This window comes from Dermacentor andersoni, chromosome 2 (genome assembly GCF_023375885.2).
Source record: "Dermacentor andersoni chromosome 2, qqDerAnde1_hic_scaffold, whole genome shotgun sequence".
NCBI classification, from domain to species: domain Eukaryota; kingdom Metazoa; phylum Arthropoda; class Arachnida; order Ixodida; family Ixodidae; genus Dermacentor; species Dermacentor andersoni.
This window is the reverse complement of record NC_092815.1, coordinates 237,397,565-237,418,683: the sequence shown is the minus strand read 5'-3', so window position 1 is coordinate 237,418,683 and position 21,119 is coordinate 237,397,565. Positions and strand designations below refer to the sequence as shown.

General features: G+C 46.6%; 1 protein-coding gene across 2 annotated transcripts in view; it reads right to left on the bottom strand.

The window, feature by feature from the left end:
- The window catches only part of LOC126539904 (alkaline phosphatase-like), a 163,012-nt gene that overhangs the window by 56,559 nt on the left and 85,334 nt on the right, over positions 1-21,119 (bottom strand). For both annotated transcript variants that reach the window (XM_050186722.2, XM_050186721.3), the window contains exons 2-3: positions 4,596-4,930; positions 3,509-3,742 (exon numbers count right to left, since the gene is read on the bottom strand). In XM_050186722.2, the coding sequence (XP_050042679.2) occupies positions 3,509-3,742; positions 4,596-4,930 (569 nt within the window). The remainder of the gene's footprint in view (positions 1-3,508; positions 3,743-4,595; positions 4,931-21,119) is intronic.

The window sequence follows — 21,119 nt, the reverse complement described above, 5'->3', positions numbered from 1 at the left end:
CATTCGAGGGAAATCCGGTCCGTGCCCCATACACCTAAACATAGCAGCAGCTGCGGCATCCAGACGGGCACGCGTCTTGTTTGATGTGTAAGCTTGCGAACGAGTAGGTTGGAAATGGCATATAGCCATGCCGTTCGTTGAAAAAGTTGCGCTGCCGTTACGTAGTGCGCTTGAAAATGTCGGAAAATGTGGGGCTTATGAAGGGCATCTTTCGCAAAGGGTCACTCATCGATGAAGACCTGTCAGGCGATCGGTGATCGGCTTCCCGCCGCAGCAGCTGAGTGGCGATAGGCTGCTGAGCACGAAATCGCGGGATCGATTCCCTGTCACGGCTGTCGCATTGCGATGGAGGAGGCGAGCAAGAACGCTGGTGACAGATTCAGGTGCACGTTGGAAGCCCGCACAGCTAAATTAATCCGGAGTACTACACTGTGTGTGTGCATGTGTGTTTTTTTCTGTGGCGGAACTGCTTCTACGATGGCGTTTCCTTATAGTGTTAGGCAAAGGCTTTTAACGCGAAAACGTTTTATGCCGGGGCCCACCATAAACTTCCTCTAACCAATGTGACGTCAGCGCGAACGCCTGACAATATGCTCTCTGTTATATTTTTTTTTCTACATTTTACTTTGCCTAATGACAGCTGTTTTCGAATGGTGCGTTGATCACGAAGTTATTGCGCTGCAGGCGACTGCACGTTCTGTGTGAAGCCATCGCGTGATACGAAGAACGCACAAAGCTATAGGATGGTAGTTTTGCGTGCTCGCGCACCCTGTGTGATGCTGAAACACTCCGTTGAAAGCGGCTACACAAGAGACAAGGTTCCCAAGGACTGGGCGTAAGCTCAGGAATGGTACCCACACACGTGACACGCCTATTGAATGTTCGCGTGGGCCTCGGCGGTCCACGTGGCGGCACGACTGTTATTGCCCGCTTTACAGGTCGGCCGTTTCGAACTTGAGCCGTTTTCTGCCGCAGCTAAACCATCTTTCAAGTTGTACGCACGAAGGTGCGCGCCCGCTTCGTTTTCTGTTACTTGTTAATTGTTACAATGTCAACGATACGCGTGCTGTTTTGCGCTGCACAGAACAAATTCGTACGTGCATATTCGCAATTTTATCTGCGCGGTCTGACTGCGGCGCCCAAGTGTGTTCGCGTCACGCTGACACCTGCGCTTTAAGTGATCGTGTCCGATCTGAATAAACGCGAGTGACGCTCTTTCCGGTTGTGTTCTCACTGTAGACTGTTCCTCGTCAATTACGCCATAACATGCTTTGCTATGTTGCATCTAGGTGAACGTGCAGTCCGCATAGTCCCTCGTCGTGCTGTTAGAATGCAGCGAATAGGGCTATGTTGTTTGCGGCTAATTCTTTGGTTTTACGAGCCAGAACGACGATATGATTTCGAGGCACGCAGCAGTGGCAGACTACGGATTAATTTTGACCTCCTGGGGTTCTTTAGCGAGTACCCAATGCCGGTGCAAGCACGGTATTTTTTTTTTTCGCCCCCATGGAAACGCGGCCGCCGTGGGCGGGATTTGATCCCACGCTTTCGGCTTAGCAGCGCATGGCCGAGGCCACTACGCCACCACGGCGGGTGCTTGCGGTCCTCTCCTAAATGCGGTAGCAGAGCAAAAAAACAGGATAGGAGAAGGCACATAGACACACGTGCTTGAGCCTGTGCGCCTCCCTTCACGTACTATGTGTGTGTGCGCTGTCACTGTCTTTAAGAGCAAGCTGTAGCTCTGCAGCTCCAATCTAAATAAATGGGAACGGTGATGTTGCTCATTTCCGCATCTACTGCACGTATGTGCAATAAGAGAGGAAGTTCGAACCTAGTGAGTGGAGGAAACTGATATTTAAAGCTCTTTACTTGTTTTATAGAAATTCATGAAAATGGGGAAATAGAAAAAAGGGAACTCATGCACCAAGTTTTCAACACAGCGCAAATCAGTAAATGCTATGAAATAACGACATTACAATTATGCTAACTGAGCATATAGAAACAGGAAAAGTGGACGAAATGACGCCTTGAAACTCAATATACTGCTTTGTAAGTGTTGTTTCTGCAAAAGCCTCGTAAGCACTGTATCACTTAACGTGAGCTGCAAATTTTCGCCTCCTTAGATGGTCCAACAGATGCAGTCTACAGAACGGCGATATTTTTTTTTATGGTGCATTGTTACTGGTTTGAAAACGATGTGCTTTGAGTTTTTTTAACCTACCAATTTTCGTATTTATTTTGCAAAATGCGTGACATCAAAAATCGTAGTTCTGCTTCCTGATGTTGCGGGAATTATATGTTCTCACGAATGCATCAGATGTGGCTAGAATTCGTCGAGCAGTTCGCTCGTGGGAATATTAGTACAGTCAGCAAGTACTTAAATAGGAAAAACGGTGCTCGCCCTGAGCTGAAGAATAAACCACGTGGAACCACCGCACAATGTTAGGTTGCTGCAAAAAAATTTACGCGCTCATGTACGTAATATTACATCGGCATCTCTCATATGATAAGATGATTCGGGGAGCCTAACGTTACTATGCATCATTGTTACTAAACATTATTTTTCTTTAAATTAAGATACGTGTTTCAGGCCCTGGCGTAGCCGCAACTACATGACTTTATCTCCTTTACTTTCTGTTGTGACTGCTGTGGATTGTTATGAAGGCTGTCTATATTGTTTCGGACCCTTGCTCTAGAGGAATACAGGAAGTGCCGTCCTATTCGTGCAGAAATATAAAAAAAAAAAATACAAAACACGGCCCTTCTAAAGAAACAGATATATGGAGGATGGAATTACCTAGAAGTATAACAGGCTGGATTCACGGAACAGTAAACTTGTGTGACTGTGAATGAGTCAATCTTAAGGCGAGCGAAGTTGGTGACACAATTCTCGCAACTTCCCCCAGCGATTTCATGAATTTTAACGTTGCCTGTAAGGGGCTTAATCAGTGCGTTTCTAGCAAGCGGATTATCTATGTGATAATTAAGTCAAGCCCTTCACGTTGCAGGGTTTTTGAAGTATTCATCTAAAAATACCCAAAATGTCCAGAGGTCAATTTTACGTCGCTGGCGTCGTCTTGCGGTGCGGTGGTGTAATTAGTAAACAAATCAAGCTTGGCGTTAATTTTATAGAATATTTCTTAAGTTTTTTGTCGCGAAAAGAATAAATTGATAATTCAATAATTATTTTACAGCTTCACATCACTGTGTTCCTCGTTAGGGTGTATTCTAACGTCAATAAAAAAAATATACTTCTCACGTGTTCATAACGTAGTAGCACGAAAAATATTAAAACAGCGCACAAAAATCAAAGATACTAAGAGGCGGACATGGAGCTGCATCCACCTGTTCTATTGCGTTTTTGCCGGCGGCGTTCTTTTTTTTTTTGGTTCCAAATGAATCTCTACCAACCAAGCCGTTCTACTGCAGTGTATCGTATACAGTAGCTCTGGGAATGGTGCATCCACTACCGCGACGAGTCTGGCGGCGCGTGAAAGCACGCTCCTACCTTGAAGCCGGCGCCGGGGTTGCGATGAACCAGCTGGTAGGCAATGTCCTCGGCGTCGCATCCTTCGGCCACTGCGGCTTCCCAGTCGCGGTGGCCCGAGTGCGCGTAGCTTCCGGCGGGCGTGGCGTGCGTCACCTTGGACGTGGTCACGATGCCCGTCCACATGCCGGCCTCCTGCGCCCACTGCATGATGCTCGGCAGGTGCGTGCTGGTGTCGTTGTGGCAGACGCCGCTCTGCGGAGGACACGCGCGAGCGAGCACGCGGGGCTCAATCTTGTCACGTGTCAGTGAGGAGCCGGCTATGTTGTTTTGCGCTAACTTATGCTTACGCACTTACGCGAAAAAAAAAAAGTCGCGACGAGTGGAATTAGGTGATGCAACTTCAAGAAGGAGACACCTTTATATTTGGACAGCCGTGTGTGCAAACGCTTCGGGCTCAATGTGTAACAATATACATAGGAAAAGACACTGAAAAAGGCGGAACGAAGATTAACACACCTACGATGATTGTTTACACGCCATATTTTTCAATGTAGCTTAGCGTTTCGGATGTCAGATTAGCGGATATTGCAACTATAGCTTGAATAACCCATCAATGGGCTTTGCGCGTATTTTACCAAAGGCAGCCTTTAAACGCTGGACCGCCAAGAAAACTAAGTCAGGCTGAAACCTTCCAGACTGCAGCACGTGAAAAGCCGACGGGCCTTAGGACGTTCATTATTCGCAGTTCTTCGTAATTCTTTCTTTTTCGCTCTCGGACGAAATTTCTCCGAGCACATCTCTACAAAACAGACACGCTCTTGGGGCCAAAATAAAAGCATATCAACGTTGGGAAGGAAAAACAAACTCACAGATTATTCGTAAGCTTGGCTGAACGTGCCATGACTGACAGATGACCATTCATGTAACGTTTACGCACGTGCTAACATTAAAATGTTGAAGGTGTCTTCGTCTACGTGTTTGCACTTCGTGCGCTCGGATTGCGTCAAAATAAACTTTCTTTTGCTTTCATTTTTTTCGTGGCTAGCCAACATTGCATTCTACAGTGGCTATGCTGCAGAGTCGTCTCCGGAAAATCTGCCCGCACCTTGACGCGAGAGTCCACGCCGAGTGTTTCAACATTGGCCTTGACGCCGCAGAGGTAGGCGGTGGCGGTGTTCGCGGAGTCCGAGGTCTGCACGTCCAGGCCGTAGGTCTTGGAGAGGGACACGTGCGGGAACTGGTCCCACGAGAGCTGCTGCTCCTCGCCGCTCTGCTTGTGCAGCCGCTGGCCCTTGTAGATGCGCGCCGCGGTCACCGTCGGGATGCCCATGCCGTCGCCCAGGAAGAGCACGACGTTGCGGGCACGGCCCACGTTGGGCTGACGCGCCAGCCGCTCGCCGATGCCCTTGGCTCCCTCCTGGTACCAGTGATTCTTGTCAGCTGCACAAAGATAATGGCGACAGGCGGCTCGAAACGCTATGGTTGTTTTCGTGCGCTAAGTACCTGATGCGTTTATGACATTTTTTTTTATTGCAATTAGCTCGCACGTTAAACAAACAAGACGGCTGCGTCCCCATTCCTCTCTCAAAGACCGACGCTGCGACACAACTTCGCATTCTAGCACGCACACTCTCCTTGGCAGAGTGGAATACCGCTCATTCAAGGCGCACCAGCCTGCGCAGACTAAACCCTTCGCTGCAACTCAGACCTCCGGCCGGACTGCACCGACGCGAAGCGCCTCTTCTGTGTCGGTTGTGGCTGAAAGTTCCCTTCATGGAAGCTTACTCAGACCTAGTTGGAATGGTTGATAGTCCTTCATGTGATGTTTGCGGATGCGAGGAGAACATCGACCACTTATTGTGCCACTGCCCTCAATTTCAAGCACAAATACAATCTTTGTCCAACACATTGAGGAAACTAGATGATCGTCCTCTGAGTGAACAGACAGTACTAGAGCACCATCCCCACCGATCATCGGTTCAGAAGGCAGCAAAGGCACTTTTGTGCCTTCTGAGAACGCCTGTTTGCACGAGCGGCTGTGACTCAATGACTGTCCGTGCAGGTCTCCTATACCCTCTCTCTCTCTTCCCCTTATTTTCCTCATGCGCAGAGCAGCCAACCAGGTTCTTTACTGGTTAATATCCCTGCCTTCCTTATATCGCTCTGTCTTTCTTTGAAATTAGCATTATTTGGAAACTTAAACTAGTTTCCGATGTGTTTATGTGTATGTAACACCCTTTCCCGCCAACTTGGGTCCCTGTTTATGTGCCGCTCTTCAACAGAAAGGAAACGCTCGAAGATTCATATGGTGCGGGGCGGCATTGAACTCGCGTCACACCGGCTTCTCGAGCCTAACAGCCATATGATTCAGAGAATTCCTTCACAAACGTCTTTTTTGTTACTTGGTAGTGCAATATGCGTAACACTGCATGCGAGAGCTGTATGCGCACGAGCCAACACATCACACATTTACGGCCTCAAAAACATCTATAAAGTACAATGTGCAAATCGTTCAACACAGAAAAACCCCAAGAATTTTGCACTTGGAAGAATGGCAATGACAGCATCAAATTGGTCAAACGTAATCCGGAGTCCCCCACTACGGCGTGCCTCATAATCGCATCGTGGCACGCGAAACCCAAGAAGTAATTTTTAATTTTCTTAGGCAACTGATCAAAATATGATACCAGTCCGCTTAAAATTTTCTTAGGTCCTACATGTCCTTCAACTGCAAAGCAATTTAAGCAAACTTCAACGTAGAATGAACAACGGCCTCAGCATTTCGGCCCAACATGCGTGTGTTCCATTAACTATGCAGTGTAATCGGGAAAGCCCGATCAAATCGCACGTAATTATCATGACGTGCAATCAATTATCGAATAGTATATAGATTCAAAATAAGGACTTGCTTAAGAGTATTTTGAAACACACTCTCACAACAATATTACATCTTTACAAGTGACGAAGCAATGCTTCTTATTTTCAGGTTAGTACATCACAAAGGCGACAGTTTACAGAAGATAGAAAAATATCTTTTATACGGCCAAGTTTTCGGAGGCAACGGCTCAATGTGCATTTTTTAAGAAAAATGGCAGACTTCACCTCGTAAAATTGTTTGGGCGCCAAATATTTCGTCAGTTTCTTCTTTTTTTCTGTGATGTTTCATATCCAATACTTTGATCATTCACAAAAGTTATTTTGTGAATGAGCGTCTCTGTTTTCGGGGTTATGTAAGAAGTAGATTTGAGTGTGTACATCCTTTTGGTTCTGCTTTCTGCAAAATATTTCTACACGGTGCCAAGAAAAACTATGCAAACGTTAAAGTATAATTGATTTTCCCACCATCCCATTACCGCTCTCCATTCCGTGGTTTGTCAACGCATGGCGTGCGTCACCGGCTACGCAAGATGCCTCTATTTCCATGTACAAAAATATTACTTTTTCGTTTGCTGCTCTTCAAATGAACTGGTTACGTACCACTCTCTCAAAGATGTCTGTCACGACGACTTAGGTCTCAGGATTTGTGTCTCTGAATATGTGCGACTTTTCAATGACAAAAATTACTTTAAGTATATCTGTTGCTAGGCGGAATCGAAACCGAGTCATATATATATATATATATATATATATATATATATATATATATATATATATATATATATATATATATATATGTATATATATGTATATATATATATATATATATATATATATATACACACACACACACAGAGAGAATGTTGTATGAATATTTTTGGCCACTGATGGCCCTTGCGCCAATAAACCGCAGTCATCATGATCACCATCACCATATTCAGACATGCATCACGCGCGGATTTGGTGACTGTGCCGTCAGATGACACAGCGTGTCCAAAAGGGAGCAAAGAGTGCAAACAAAAAAATACCATGGAGAATTACAACGACTGGAAGAAACAAATTGAAAGAAAATCTAGGACAACGCAAAGGGCCGTTCCATCCTATTTGAGCATCGGGATAGTTGCTTCAGCACAAAAACATACCAAAGCAAACATTCGCAACGTGATGAGGCTTGTGTGGACTGCATCAAAAAATCCGGAGGCCACTCAGCACATCCTAATGGGATGAGAAGCGCCATGAACAAGTGGGACCCGTAGGTAACGTATACATCTCATTTTTTTACGCACTTATTGCGGTGCAATAGCAGTGGAAACAACGTAAGTAAAGGCTTAAGTTTACTCTTAGCATACAGACTAACCTTTATCATACCTGCCAACCTGCGAGATTTAAACTTTTTAAAAAATCACACGGACGGGGGCGCAGAGCTTAGCACGCATTTCAAAAGAAATCTCTCCCGAGCACACATCTCTTTTGGCCACTATACAGTACTTACTGACTTTATTATACATACTTTATTATTGATTACCTTATTACTGATTAAACTTCAGACAACACCCAAGCCGCGGGAAGCTTGAGAAGAGCAGCGACTGAGAAGCAGCACATTGGGTTTAGATCACACTGACTGTCAGAAACATTGCTGTTGCCGATTTTGACTGCTTCAAGAACTATACTCAATAGAATTGCAAGTAACCCACTAGTATGCGGCGTCTTCCAATACCCCAAGAAGGCGGCGCAAGTGCCACATTATTTCTTTTTTTAATGAATTTTTGTAATATTGCGTCAACCCATTCATGATAGTCTTGAAATTTTTTTCGAAAACAATGCATTTTTCATAAAACATGACGAAACATTAGTGAAATTGTAGAGCGAGCCAAAATTCGGCAAACATTCCGAATGGTTTCGGGACTGCTGGCAAGTATGCTAGTATAAGCATGTTACCTTTATTTCCCGAAATGAAAAAGCAGAAACGCCGCACGAAGCGGAAGCCCTCAAAAACGGGAAATGACAACGCAGTCGTCTTATTGCACACGTGTTTTGAAGCGAAAGTTTCTTTGCCTGCCCAAATATCTCCTTCTCTTTAGACATCATCTTCACCAACATCAAACGCAGTCTTCATCCTCGTGACATCGCTGAGCTGAGATTGTGCGTGCAAATGAACTGGTGCCTGCATTTAAGCAGAGATGCTGAATAGTGTAGTGCATCAACGTAAAGATTGTATGGGATAAAACTTTGGTACTGTGCGGTGAAATAACAGATCTTGATGTAATATCAACGGTTGCATAGGATGAAAACAAAGAAATGTACGCATCGCATTCACTTCACATAGAATGCAACATGCGTGCTGGATCCAAGTATTTAGAGCGATAGCTTTCTTCGGATCTTCTCGATCCTTTGCGGTTTGTATGTAAGTTTACGTCTGCCCGTTTATGTGACTTTGATATGGCGCATATATACAGGGTTTTTCAGTGAACACTAACAACATTTTCAAATATTGCCTGTGGCAGAGAGCACAGTTCTAGTCGGTCTACTTGAAAAGGTGTTCCTAATATATTTGCACAAAAATCGAAATGCATAATCGACTATTTATCAACAAGTTCATTAACTAGATTTTTTGACTAGTCACCTTATGACACATGTTGCAATTTACAAATTCTAGCAGGTGAAAGCATATGCAATTGAAAATTGTGTGGATGACACCACTTACGAGATATGCCAAGTGAAACTTCCGGTAAAAAAAGCACTGTCGTTCCGCTTACTTTCCCCTTCCGGGACATCGTAACTTCGTGTTCGCTGATTGTCAGTTGCATGACATCTTCATAATTCCCTTTTATATGCGTAGAATTCTTGGTTAGGTGCCAGGAGTAATATCGTGCCCCTGAAGACCCGTAGCACCAACCAGGCTTGAATAGCTGAGTTTCTGCGAATACAAACACTTTCGTATGCTTACGGTCACCCACTTGTAGGTGGATGAGCCTCCGACAAAATGTTTTGTCGACCAGTATGGAATTGATGGTTCGCATAGATTATTAGTACATCTATTTGCCTGAGCTTCGTCCTTCTGGCTTCAAGCGGATTCCTCACTTTCTGAACTCGTCATTTTAGGCAAAATACTGCATAATAGAGAATTAAACACCATTAAACTTGTCCCGCGGCAAGATTCGAACACACGCTGTCTAGTGCAGAAGCCCAGTATTGAAGCCATTAAGCCACGGAGGCATACATCGACAAGCGGCATAGAAAGCCGTTAAGAATTTCTCGCGGGCAGGCTAGCGCGTTGAGATGCTTGACAAGTTTCGCATTGGCCGTGCCGATGCGCAGTAAGAATGCAGGTGACAGCTTGCGCGGCCAAGGTATGCGCGACAAACGCAAGCAACCCGAGAAATGCATCTGCAACAGGGAGAAGCTTCTGAAGAGGATGCACTGGAACGCACACGAGTGTGTCAGCAGCCAAGTTATGAGAGAAAAACATCACAACGAGAACATTAAGTTGCGATAAACAAGATTGGAGGTAAGAGCGGTAAAACGACTTTACTGGGATAGCCGTCATAGTGTGCGTGTATTCTGTGTAGTTGCTTATGCCCTAAATTACGGCGGTCTTGGTTTCAAGACTAGAGTATATGTTTCATAGATAACCATTGCAGAGAATGTTGTGCACTGTGTCACAATTGCCTAAAGAGGAGTTTCTGGCCAAATATGATCTTCCTGAAGCAGCATGGAGTTTATGATGCTGTTTCAACATATGATGAGCGTGAAACTGAAATAACATACGCGGATAAAAGTCTATCTGAACATCTAGGACGCAGACACTTGTAGAGCACGAACGAATACTGCTAAAACAAATGCTAAATGTGACACTTGCGGGACATGCAGTCGGGCAATTGGCTCCGTGCAGCTGTCTGTCACGTTCATTAAGAATTTGTTTATCTATGCCGAGCAGTTTGATGAAACATTGTGCCAGCTCTCTTTATTTGCGCTGTTTCTCTTCATGTTGACCCAGACACGATAACTCGCGCGTCAATGTTAAAAAGTCACGCAAGACAGTGAGCTCTAGGGTCATGTTATATAAAACTAAATGGAATGTACAGCATGAGCAGTAGCCTACGGACGTCTTGATGCAGGGGATTAAACTGTCGTTTCAAATACGTTTAGGAATCCAAACCACCCGCTGGTCGAAACACTATTTCGTATCTATGTACAGAGGTTAGGAAGGATGGATGGATGGATGGATGGATGGGTGGATGAATGGATGGATGTTATGAGCGTCCCCTTCGGAACGTGGCGGTGGGTGTCGCCACCAAGCAGCCTTGTCTAGAAGGCATGGAGGAAGGAAACTGAGAAGAGGCCCTACCCCTCCGCGCGCTAGGAGAAAAGTGTAGAGGAAATGACGTAGTAGGTTCACCTCTTATTTGCTGATTTCTTATTTCTTTGCCGTGGCGGCCACGCCTTTCGGGCCACAATGGCGGCTTTGTTTTGGTTCTGTGCGCTCACACGTGTTGCTCCGTAGGTTTCGTACCGTGGCAAAGGCGCTGTGCGGGCAGGTTCGCGTTGGTCTCCGTGTTTTGTTGCGCTGCGTTAGCTGGACCGTGCTCTCCCGGATTTTGCTGTGGCCAGGTGGGACACGAGGAACTAAAGTTCGTGAAATTAACCCGCATGCAACGCTGTGCGCAATGTACCGCACCACGGCAATGGCAACGGACGAAGGAATATCCGCGGGAAATATTGCCCTCTTTGGAGGAATCGTGCTAACGTGCTAACGATTGTTTAGTATTGCTGCGGAGCGCGCGCGTCCAAGCACCACGGTTGCGCGCAGCGCGGCGTGGTTTCGCGAGAAATGTAAACAAGAGAGGAGAGCTGGCCCGATAGGCGGAGCAACGCCATGAGCAACGCCAACTTCCGGCTTCACTTTAGCTTCACAAAGAGTGACGTCAGGGCCTCTGCTAAGTTTCCTTCCTCCGTGCTAGAAGGCGCCGGAGCTCTGCGGAGCAAGGCAGCGTTGTCTAACGTAAGCCGCTGGGGTCAAGATACGCTTCCACAGCGCATGCGCGACAAAAGGAGCCGGGTGCCTGCTCATGGTCACCTTCTTCGAGCTGTAACCTTGCGCGTTCGCTTCCCGCCGCAAGGAGCACGGTGCATGCGAATGTGGCTTCAGTACGGCGTTGCCAAGGCGGCCAGTGTAGAGCCGTGCTGCCGTGTTTTACGCGTGTAACGAGGCAGCCAGGCAAGCAAGCGCGAGTGATGGCGGGCGACCGCGCGTTTTTGTATAAGCACCGCGCTCCCCGGCCGTGCTGTCGATTCGCATGCCTTTACGCTGCGTGTTAGCAACGACGGATGGCGCATTTGGTATCTATACAGAATTGCGAACTTGCCAGCTTCTGTCTTTCCACCCTTGCATGCGCGCGACTGAACCGCAACCGCCCCCTCGCACGCTTTCACTCGCACATACAGCATGCGGCGCGAGGCGAGAACTTGATCTGCTTTATGCGGAGCCTCACGGCTCCGGCGACGCCGACGGTAAAAAATGCGCCTGCGGTGTCCATATAATTGCTATCGCAATAAAACACGTTTTGTAAAACGTAAATCCTGACCCGGTTTACGCTCTTCAAAGTGTAATGTGCATTGCCGCTTGATGCTGATCAATGTGTTCACAAGCTAGTGCATTGTGTATAGTCACAGCTGTTGTGCTGGTGGATCCTTAACCTCTGCATTTTCGTCGCGCGAATTGACTAAAATCACCACAAACTCTCGCGTGGACGTTTTTAAATGATATTGAAACTTCACGCACGCTCTTTTAAAGGTGTGAACTTCATCTACGAGAAAACAAGCAAGAAAATGGGTCATGCATATGGAGAGCGAATGAGCGCCTGTAGCTTCCTAGGCTGCAAAGTCAGAGTATAAAGTTGTAATTGACTCGAGACATTGAAAGAAGGTGTTGGATATAGATATAGTGTTTCAGTATGGACCTCGCCACACAAGATTATCTAACAATGGGAGTGTCCCGATATTGCAAGGATGGCCCAATACGAAGGAGCTCACATTGAGATTCCGCGGTCTGGGTTCGTTGTCCGCAATATTTCAAGACTAAAATCTTCTCGCAGCTCTGCGGAAAAGTTGCTAGACAGCGCTGCTACGGAGGAATAATCGTTACATGAAATTAGCGGACATGATAAATTCAAATAGTAATAAATTTAGCGCGACAAATAAAATCCCAGAGATCGGACATAAAGAGAGGACCCTCTCTCTATTTGACATGGGCCAGTTAGCCCAACAGCAAGTACTGCTGAGAAATTCAACATAACAGCTCATCTCCCTCGACACATACGTACAATTATTTAATGGCATCGATCGGAAGTAGCAAATGCAAGTAACTTTCTTTACAAAATACGCTCTGCCTGTTTTACAAGGCTCAGCAATTCCTACGCAAGAAAGAACATTTATCCTGTCCTTCCTTACTGTCAATAATACTTCCCTTACCGCATAGAAACTAAGAAGACTGGAGAGACGCCGGTTTAGAGAAAGCTTTTGAACAGCGAATCGCCTAGAGAAAAAGGCGAACACCAAACGATTTTTGGTGGACACAAAGTAAGCTCGGTGTTTGTGGTAAGTGTTGTGTAGCAATATGTGCAGTGGTACATCTTATGCTCTGTACTGTGGACAAAGCACGGACTAGCCCGTGGATTAGGCTTTCCATCAGTCACCGCAAGGGGCGCCATTGACCAAAGGCTGTAAAGTCCACTTTGAATCACTATAGCACTCCAGGAAATAATTTTTGCAATGCCCTTATAAAAGAAAGACTGCTTTTTGCGGTTGTGAGCTCGAAGGTAACGTGGTTTTGCGGCAAGCAGGCACTCTGTGCAAACAGTAACAAACGTGCATCGCGCAAAGACAAATTTTCTTCAACGAACACTTTTTACAATTGAGATGCAGTCAGCAGATAACAGTCTCCTTAAAACGCAGCGTGCTGCCTAGTACGTTTGCTTACCGACTTTTAATTTGTCGAGATGATTGAGTGAAAAATACTTACAAACTAATTTAGGAAAACACATCGATTTTATTACAATCAGACCATTGACTTGGATCAGCGACACGGTTTGATATATTCAATTGCAAGACATACAGGTTGTCTTCGCTCTTTTCCAAAGCTTATTCATTTCTGTTTAAAACAGCAAACGCTGCACTTTAGCTCCCCAGGCACAAGATTCCATGAAAACGGCACCGTCACGTTCATTTGCTAAACGTACCAGGTCCAGCCCGTTTCCCTCGTTTTTACTGCTATTATACCAGCCTACATATAATACTCTAGGTCACTTTCGACTTTCTTTATGCATCGCGCTATCTGGAAGCGTTCTGCAACCGGCGAAGACGCATAGCCTTCCAAACTAATTTTCGCTGAACAAATGAACGGCTAGCCTCGCGTACAGGTAGACCGGCGTGTGACACCATGGCGCACGCCGATATGTGCGTTTAGCGAACCTTAATTCTGAAGTTCGTCTTTTGGTGCAGATATTAATTAAGCCGGACGAGACGGACACAAACTGACAGCTTCCAAGGCGCATGGATCATTCACGCAGCACAGACTTGTCACAATTCCGCAACGAATGTGTGTAGAACACTAAGGTTACGCAACACCACAGTTGACGCTTATACAAGGCACGTGGCGGTATGAGCGCTACATCAGAGCATTCCTAGAGACCCGGTGATGTAGTCCGGCAATCACTGAAACACCGTCAGCGATCGTCCCATTAACTAGATATTTGGTTTAGTGTCCCTGCGTAGCAAGTTCTGAAGGCGCTCGCGTGCACCAGCGAACGGTGGAGGGCACTTCACTGCACACAAGTTGTGCACTTCAGCCTGTGCACACGTTGAACAGTGTCGCGACATTACTTAACGTTTCGTACGGACTAAATTTCGCACGCACCGCTTATAGCCATCGATAATATGAAAAAATTATGGGGTTTTACGTGACAAAACCACTTTCTGATTATGAGGCACGCCGTAGTGGAGGACTCCGGAAATTTCGACCACCTGGGGTTCTTTAACGTGCACCTAAATCTAAGTACACGGGTGTTTTCGCATTTCGCCCCCATCGAAATGCGGCCGCCATGGCCGGGATTCGATCCCGCGACCTCGTGCTCAGCAGCCCAACACCATAGCCACTGAGCAACCACGGCGGGTCATCGATCATATGAACTATTACTGCATAAAAGTATAATTTTGTACCTTGGAATATTCTGTGATTCCCCGGTATAGCCTGCACAACTTTGATACTTTGAACTCTATGCAACGCACGTCCTCAAGCTCAAGTGCTGGTATCGGCAACGCTGTCTGCGATGCTGTGCTATTTTATTACCTTGAGTCACGAATCACAACCGCTTTATGTAATCTTCTGGTAGGCACGTAAACATTAAAAAAAAAACGAAGAAAGACAGGTTAACCTTTCCGTCAAGTTCGGTCAAACTATGCTTTAGCATAATACTTCGCACTAAAGACACTTCGTCGTTCTTGTTTTTTCAGCATCCTGCGCAGTTATGGTTTAATAAAGCTAAGGTTTCTTTGCGGACCATCCCGGACTTCCCTGACTGTGGCTGCGTGCTGCAATATAGTCAAGGTAAATACACCTGGTAGCGAAGCCTACATAGCATCCCATACGCTCAAAACATGGCGTTTCGTTGGATGGATGGATGGATGGATGGATGTTATGAGCGTCCCCTTTGGAACGGGGCGGTGGGTTGCGCCACCAAGCTCTTGCTATTATACTGACTGATGTCCTACCTAAGTTAAACAATAAAAGAAAATGAACACTATGAACTCCCACACCCAAATTTTCTGATCCCCTATTGCTAACAGTGCTTTTGTACGTCTCCGTTTTTTCTCGTTTCCCCACTTTTCGTCCACCAATCCTCCAATCGAATCTTACTAATGCTTATTGCGGGCATGTTTACTGTTCCCCTGCTCCCACTGAACCCAAGGGCTTCAAGGAGGCCAGTGGCGCCTAAATCGACGGCTGGGTAGACGTCTTCACATTCTAATAAAACATGCTTCATAGTATCCCTAGCTTTACCTCAGCAAGCACATGCTTCTTCTAAGGCATCTCGATCTCGCTTCGAAAAGTAATGAGCTTCCCTTTGAGTTATCATAGGTTGTTTCCCGATTTCGTTTTTTCCTCTTAAGTAGTTACTCATGGCAAGTTTCCTTTCCCTTGCCGCCACCCATGAGATTATTTCAGCCTCTCTGACTTTCCGCTTGACCATCTTTGTTGCTGTGTTGCCCACCCTACAGGCCTCATACTTGCTGGTAAGCTTCCTAGTTCTTTTCCTCCACTGTGGATCAATGTTTTTCCTGTAAAGATACCTGAACACTCTCCCAGGCCATTTACTTTCTTCCATATTCCTCAGCCGTTCTTCATACTCAATTTTACTGCGAGCTTCCCTCACTTCAAAACTAGTCGAGCCCATATCACTATGAACAGCTTCATTTGTAGTTTTCCCGTGAGCGCCCAATGTGAGGCGACCCACTGACCTTTGGTTCCCATCGAGTCCTGATTGTACCCCTGATTTAAAGAAAACAACCGCATTTCCAAAAGTAGGTCCTGAAATCATTACACCTTTCCACATACCTCGGAGGACCTCGTACCTATTGTATCCCCATAGCTCTCTTTGCTTCATTATGGCTGCGTTTCTCTTCCCCTTTACTGTTATGGTTTTTTCCTCTGTTTCCACACATCTATTGCCCTCGTTTATCCATATACCAAGATATTTATACTCTCTTACCCGAGGTATTTCCTGGATGTTGTGCACTTCAGCCTGTGCACACCTTGAACAGTGTCGCGAACAGTGTCGCGGCTCGGGTGTGTTGTTTTCGAGTGTAGTGGCCGCAGTACGGGTTCTGCGCACTGACTACGTTGGCTTGCGGCCTCTTTAGGTCAAATAAATTGAATGAGGAGGTGTGAAATGCTTTATTTTCTATGAATCAACAAACAACGCCGCGAAACAACGCATGTAAAACGCCACCAAAAAGGCTACTATAAACTACCACCTATCTTATCTCTACTACACTCCACCATCAACCGAGCGCCAAGAGGCGCCAAAAGACATGTTCATTTATTCAATACATGTCGAGAGCACCCGTCGGCACCATGAAGTTAAAATGACGTAGGCCGGAACTACTAGATGGCCCTGTTTAATTTCCGGTTTTGCTAAAATCTCCAATCAGCGCGCGCCGCTGGCGGAGGCGTGGCCAGGGCGAAACTTTCGCGGAGGCGAAGAGAGAGAGAAGAATACAGGAAGGCAGGGATGTTAACCAGTCAATAGTCTGGTTGGCTATCCTACACTGGGGAATGGGAGAAGGGGAAGAGAAAGAAGGGAGAGAGAAGGTGCAGGCACGTGTACGGACAGCACTTCAGTTAAAGTAGCTCGAGCAAACCAGAAGTTCTGAGAAAACACAAAAGTGCCTTCACTGCCTTCTGAGCCGATGATCGGTCGGGACGGTGCTCTAATATTGTCTGTTCACTCAGAGGACGATCATCTAGTTTCCTCAATGTGTCGGACAAATACTGTCTTTGTGCTTAAAATTGAGGACAATGGCACAATAAGTGGTCAATGTTCTCCTCGCATCCGCAAACATCACATGCAGGACTATCAGCCATTCCAATTAGTGCTGAGTAGGCATTGGTGAAGGCCACTCCAAGCCATAACCGACACAGAGGAGACGCTTCACGCCGGTGCACACCGGCTGGAGGTCTGAGTTGAAGTGATGGGTTTAGTCTGTGCAGTCTTGTGCGCCTTGTATGTACGGTATTCCACTCTGCTAAAGAGATCGTGCGTGCCAGAATGCCAAGTTGTCTCGCGGCGTCAGTCCTTGAGAGCGGAATGGGGATGCAGCGGTCTTCTTGGTTTGACGTCCGAGCTGCCTTATCGGCGTCATCATTTCCAATGATACCGCAATGAGCTGGTATCCACTGAAAAGAGATATCATGGCCTTTTTCTCATAAGTGATGGACAAGTTCCGCGATTTCGCACGTCAGCTGATCGTGAGTTCCATGTCGGAGAAATGACTGCACACATTGCAAGGCCGGCCTTGAATCGCAGAAGACTGCCCATTTTCTAGGACTTTCAGTATTTATCACTTGAAGCGCGTCGCGGAGAGCCGCGAGCTCTGCAGCTGTAGACGTAGTGACATGGGAAGTCTTGAACCGCTTGGTTATTCTCATTGCTGGTATAACTACAGCGCCGCCAGAACTGGTTGATGTAGTTGATCCATCAGTGTAGACGTGTGTGCAGTCGCTGTATTTCTCGTACAAGAGAAGTAAAGTTAGTTGCTTGAGCGCTGATGATGGCAAGTCAGACTTTTTCTGAAGTCCTGAGATTGTAAGGTTCACTTGAGTACGGCGCATACACCATGGAGGAATAGAAGGCCGTGCCGCAGGTGCGTAACCTGACCTGAAAGAGGCACGGTGCGCGAAGACAGTCGCACTGAATGTCGTGTGGGGCCTATCTACTGGGAGACTTGCTAGGTGGTGGGTAGGGGTCCGGGCGAAGTGTCTTATGTGCACACGCATTGTTTCAATGCTAATGTGCGTTATAATAGTGAAATCTTGAGCGACTGCAATAACTTCAGTCGTTGACGCACTCCGCGGTAGACCGATACATATCTTGAGTGCTTGCGCTTGGATGCTTTGGATTATGTTCAGGTTAGTTCTGCAGGTGTTGGACATGACCGGTAGGCTGTACCGCAGGAATCCAATAAAGAGGACCCTGTACAGTTGCAGCATAGAGTGTATTGGCACTCCCCAGGTCTTTCCTGCAAGGAACTTAAACATATGGCAAATTCCTGTCAGGCGTTTTTTCACATAATTCACATGAGGGGTCCAGGAGAGATTTTTGTCAAGGACCACCCCCAAAAATCTGTGACTCGCGCTGTACGAGATCATGTGTCTGTCGACGGATATCACGTATGGAGACATTGATTTCCTGGTAAATGCCACCGCTGCGCACTTTTCGTATGATATACGAAGTCCTTGTTCTCGAAGGTAGGATGATGTTAAAGTAGCTGACTTTTGAAGCCACGCGCGAAGCTGCAGTCGCGTCACAGCCGACGTCCAAATGCAAATGTCGTCGGCATAGATGGAGAGCCTAACGGTGCCTGGAAGGATGTCGGTGAGTCCAATGAGTGTTAGACTGAAGAGCGTTGGGCTGAGTACTCCGCCCTGAGGCACCCCACGGTTACTGTGATGCTGGGAGGTCGGGCCATCCTCGGTAAGTACGAAAAAGGATCTCTTATGTAGATAGCTACTTATCCAAAAATATACGTTGCCGCCGAGTGCTACTGCCTCTAACGCGTTGAAAATCGCTTCGTGCGTCACGTTATCGTACGCTCCTTTAACATCCAGAAACAGGGCAGCAGATAATCTTTTGCAGGACTTCTGGTGCTCCACGTACGTCACCAAGTCGGTAACGTTGTCTATGGAAGAACGGCCACGCCTGAAACCGGCCACTGCATCTGGATATACCTGGTAATGTTTGAGGTACCATTCTAGCCGTGCTAGAACCATCCTCTCCATTACTTTTCCGATGCAACTGGCAAGCGCAATTGGTCGGTATGATGCAATGTCTACAGGCGACTTGCCAGGCTTGAGCAGTGGAATTAGGCGACTGGTCTTCCATTCCTGGGGAACCGTACCTGTCTGCCAGGAGCTGTTGAACAAGAGCAGGAGCACTTTCCGAGCCTCAACGCCAAGATTACACAGGGCACGGTAGGTTATACCGTCGGGTCCTGGTGAAGATAAACGCTTGCACAAGGCCAGTGCAGCTTTGAGGTCGTCCATGGAGAAAGGACTATCCATGCGGGGGTCGCGTGAAATCGGTGAGTGGCGGAGCGTCGATGTTCCAGCGGAACTAGTTTCTCCAGCAATCCTCGTTTCAAAATACGTCCCCAGGTGCCTACACTCAAAAGCATAAATGGACTCGTAAACCGAGGCGAACCGAAATTAAGGACGTCAAGCCAGCGTCTGCCATATCCTGAAACATGCGCCGATCACTACCATTTAGCAAACATTATTCTTTGAAAAAGAGCTTTTAAGATTACGAGCACTGCCGCGACAAAAGCGCATTCTAGCTTTTTTTTTTTTGTATGCAACACACGACAATGTAGCCGCACGACAATCCGACCGGGCAAATTTGCACGAGGCATGGAATGAAGGGAGGGGGGCGGGCAGGTCGCTTTCTCAAGACTCTGCACCCGCCTTTCCGAAGCGCGACCGAACCGCCGTAGGCCTATCAATTGCGACAAAACTGCTGATTCACAGACGACCAGCCGGCCGCTCATCTTTCACACGCGGTAGTTATCAGACCAACGATTCCCAGTTAGCGCTCGCTGCGGAAAGCTGTTGGCGTGGCCTTGAATTTTTCACCTGTATTCTGTTTCGTTCGGTACACTGCGTGCGTTATTGCGCGAATTTTGAATTGTTAAAGTTCGTACGCCATGCGGTTTAAAGGCGGTGAAATAAAGGCGATGTCCGGAATTGCTGGGGTTGCTGTACTCGATGAAGTATAAAATTGCAGCAGAAGTTTGATTAAATTTTGTCCCTGCTGTCTTAGAAGACAGAAACAGAAATTTCGTAATGGTACAGGCTACAACGCACAGGGAGGGAGACTTTCCGGTCTAAACAACTGTAAATCGCACTCATCAGTGAATTATGATTATGCGAATGAACTGGGCCGGTATTTTGTAGCGATGCCTTTTCCAATTCTATGCCTTTTCAGGCTTTTCGCGCTTGGCCACTGGTCAGAGCGACAGTCTGCCCACATTATCAACGCGATCAGGCGGCCGTATGTGGTGGGTGATAAGAATAATATAGAATAAGGCATAAGGCATCACTACAAAATAGCGGCCCTGCTCAGTTTCGCCCGAGTTGCTTCCTAGTTCTCCACTTCTGGTTTTAATAAACGCCTCATCAATTGCCAACTAATGACAGAAAGTTGCTAACGCAGTGAATACACTATAGCATGTGAGGATCGCTTTATATGAATGGGGAAGACGGACGTTCATTATTCAAAAACAATTTGAAAATTCGTTGACATTCTACCTGATTCTCTTCTGGCGCGATTCAATTTGTATTCGATTGGAGAGTTCTCTATTCGAAGTTGTTGAATATCAGTTTCTTTCCGCATATATAAGACATACAGAACCTAATTAGAGTCTCGGCGAAGCCAAAGCAATGAACGTGAGGGCTGTTCCGATGATTCTGATGACGCATACAGCTACGGTTGTTGCATGGAGACATTCAGTTGATGAGCGAGAGCACAGCGCAGATGCCTTGTGCTGAATGCTTTCCAGTCATTGAACTCGCTTAGCATATACAAACGAGCGCCTACACACCAAAATTACCTGTATAACGAAGTCACAGTTCTGTCCCTGTTCTGCTGCGAGCGGTGCACGGCCTTTACAAGGAAGTAACCTGTATAACGAATGATATCGGAGACCCCAAAGCACATTGGTATAAAGCGTTCGACTTTGCACGAATTCCTTTCCATACATTACTCGGCTAGTATTCCCGCGTTTTCATCATAAAACTATAACCGGTGTTGTAGCAAGAAGCTTCTTTACTACGGCGAGAGCAAAGCTGTGTACGTGCATCATGCCGCATGCTGTTCCTTTATTATTGCACTTTTCTGTTGGCACTGTCAGACCAATTCTCTTTCCGGCTATCTAGGCATCTAGCTATGCACCTATACTACCAAAAATGTAGGTCGACCCC